Here is a 2,711-nt window from a genome sequence, read left to right as displayed (position 1 = left end):
GTGTCTAGCTGCCTTCTGAAGGTTCTTCTCCTCTCAGGGTGTCAAGCGAGACCTGCTGCTAACCCCCAAGTGCCTGTACTTAATCGGGAGAGAAAAGGTGAAGCAGGGCCCAGACAAAGGCCTGGTGAAGGAAGTCCTGAAGCGGAGAATCGAGATGGAGAGGCTCCTGTCTGTGTCCCTCAGGTGAGTGCGAAATGGCTGGGGCAGGGCGCCTTCCGAGGCTCTCCTCACATTGCCTGCTGTTCCAAGAGACCACCGGGCCCGTGATGAAGAGAACAGAATTTCCATTCTCCTCAAAGAAGACCTGGGGATGTAGCTCAGTTGGGAGAGCACTTGCCTGGCACTCACTAAGCCCTGGTTTAGTCCCCAGCATCAAATAAAGCAAGTGTGGCGGCACTTAGAGAGTAAAGTTCAAGGTCATGCTTGCCTACGTAGTTCTAGGCTAGCCTGGGCTACATGAGGATCCTGTCTCAGAAGAGAAACATTTTGATACTGGTGACCATGGCTACCTGGAAATAGGATGTCCCTCTCTAAATGAAATTGGTGGGCTCAGAGGGAAGCAGAATCTTCGCAGACTCAGGCCTCTGACCTGCCAGCATGGAAATCATGTCTGCAGTAGGATAATCCAAAACACATTTGTAGTTGTCATATGTCCATCCTAGCCTGTGTCTCTGTGGCTCCCCTATCATCCATCCCCAGTGTTCCTGGATAAAGGGCCAGGTGGGACCGTGAAATGAAATGTTTAAAACCCGAATCAGGACATGATAACATTTCACAGCTGGGGACATGCCAGTGTCCTTCCTCACCACCACCTCAATGAGAGCCCTGGGTAGCCCGGACAGCCTGGCTGCCTGGGTCATCTTTAAGCTTTGGTTCATTGGCTGTGTTACAACCTGCTGGTCACACCCTTCCTGACCACCCTTGGAGTTCTAGAGAACTCAGTGGGAAGATGTTTTCTTTTCTGAATGCCTGAGAAGACAGTGGACCAGGACATAACTGGGTGACCTGAAATGTACCCGGTCCACCCAAGAGCTGTGACCGAAAGCTACAAAATCACCCCTGGAGGATGTTATTGTGGAAGCCACGATTGTTTCTTCTGCCCTTATTGCCCAGTTCTGTCTCTTTCTGGTCCATCAGACTTCATCGTTCAACTACATCCTTACGAAGCTGGGTGCCCTCTCTCTCACCAAGCACCTCTGTCCTGTTACTGTGACTTTAAGTTTGCCCAATGCGATTGTTTACTCTCGAATTTTTCCTTCTGGTTTCCCAGCCCAATCTACCAGAGCCTCTGGGGACAGAATATGTTCTGGTAAACCCAGCTTTTCCCTCCATTCCCCTGGTAGTAGGCCCGCTCCCCTTATGGCCTTTCCTTTTCAGAGGTTCCTAGCCTATAGACTTTCTAACTCTAAGGGGGAAATCTTGTAACTTTTTTTTTTTTTGGAGACAAGATTTCTCTGTGTAACAGTCCTGGCTATCCTAGAACTCACTTTGTAGACCAGGCTGGCCTCGAACTCACAGAGAGCCACCCGCTTCCCAGGTGCTGGTATTAAAGGCGGGCGCTACCACCGCCTGGCAGCTTGTAACTCTTAGTCACAGCTGCACACTGCAGCTACTGGGCCTCCCACTTCCCAAGGCTAATATTGTTCCCTCATTTTCCTGACACATTAGGCTAGGCCAGCAATTCAAAGTCAGGTTAGTTCAACAGCTGGGAGGAGAGGGTGGTAGGATTGAGCCCTGCATTAAGATTGGTCGCTGTACCAGTTTCCTGAGTGGTGGCTATGTGGATGTGTCTCGGAACACTTTGACACTGCTGTAAAGAAAGCAGGGATTAACTGTCTTGCACTTCAGGAAAAAAAAATGTTGCAACATCTGTACGTGTTTTCAAGAATTTATGAGACTCATTGGTTGACTTTTGGCTGAACGGACAATCACCGGATGTGTTCCTCTGATTCAGACTATTGAAACATCCCACAAGCTTGATCTCTAAGGCCACTCCTAACTCTTAGGACCAAAGTGTTGATAGGAAGTAGCTCTCTTCAGATAAACCAGCCATCTAAAAGCAATTAAGAAGCAATCTGGAAAATGCGCTCAGGAGTAAATATTTTATATGAAGGGTTTAAAGCTCATTTCTTTTAGCATGATAATGGCCTTGTGTTTACATATATATATATATATATATATATATATATATATATATATATACATTTTACTTTTTAATGGCACATACTGAAATATTAAACACAAAACAATATAATACTTAGACCTTGCTGTAAACTTGATCTTAGCCAAAACGCTGGGAAGAAACATACGGTCTACTTTAAAATAACCTGGTCCCTGTGGAGAGGAAGGGTTTGTAGTGTGGATAAAATACAAGTGCTCTCTCCTTCCCACATGTGGGTGCCAGGAATCGAACCCAGGTCCTCAGGCTTGGCAGCAAGTACCAGCAACTCAGAACCCATAGAAAAGCAGCCAGGAGGACGAGTCAAACTCGAGTCCTCATGCGTGTTCTGTCGGCACTTGTGTGCATATACCCACACACAGGCACACAGACACACATACGTCATCCTAAAATAACAAAATCTGGCTCCTAAACACAGCAGCAGTGGCTGTGCTGACATCCTCCCCGCACTTCCGCCCACCACCTTCCTAGCCACAGACTTTGACCAGGGTTACAGTACCAGGAAATGAATTCCCTCCTGTGGGGCAGACCT

General features: G+C 47.5%; 1 protein-coding gene across 1 annotated transcript in view; it reads left to right on the top strand.

Annotated features, from left to right (window-relative positions):
* The window catches only part of Myo1e (myosin IE), a 195,398-nt gene that overhangs the window by 170,549 nt on the left and 22,138 nt on the right, over nt 1-2,711 (top strand). The window contains exon 22 of the mRNA XM_013346406.2: nt 38-183. Within this exon, the coding sequence (XP_013201860.1) occupies nt 38-183 (146 nt within the window). The remainder of the gene's footprint in view (nt 1-37; nt 184-2,711) is intronic.

The sequence above is a fragment of the Microtus ochrogaster genome, chromosome 5 (assembly GCF_000317375.1).
Source record: "Microtus ochrogaster isolate Prairie Vole_2 chromosome 5, MicOch1.0, whole genome shotgun sequence".
NCBI lineage: Eukaryota > Metazoa > Chordata > Mammalia > Rodentia > Cricetidae > Microtus > Microtus ochrogaster.
Note: the sequence above shows the minus strand (reverse complement) of the source record. Positions and strands in the feature narration are given on the sequence as shown.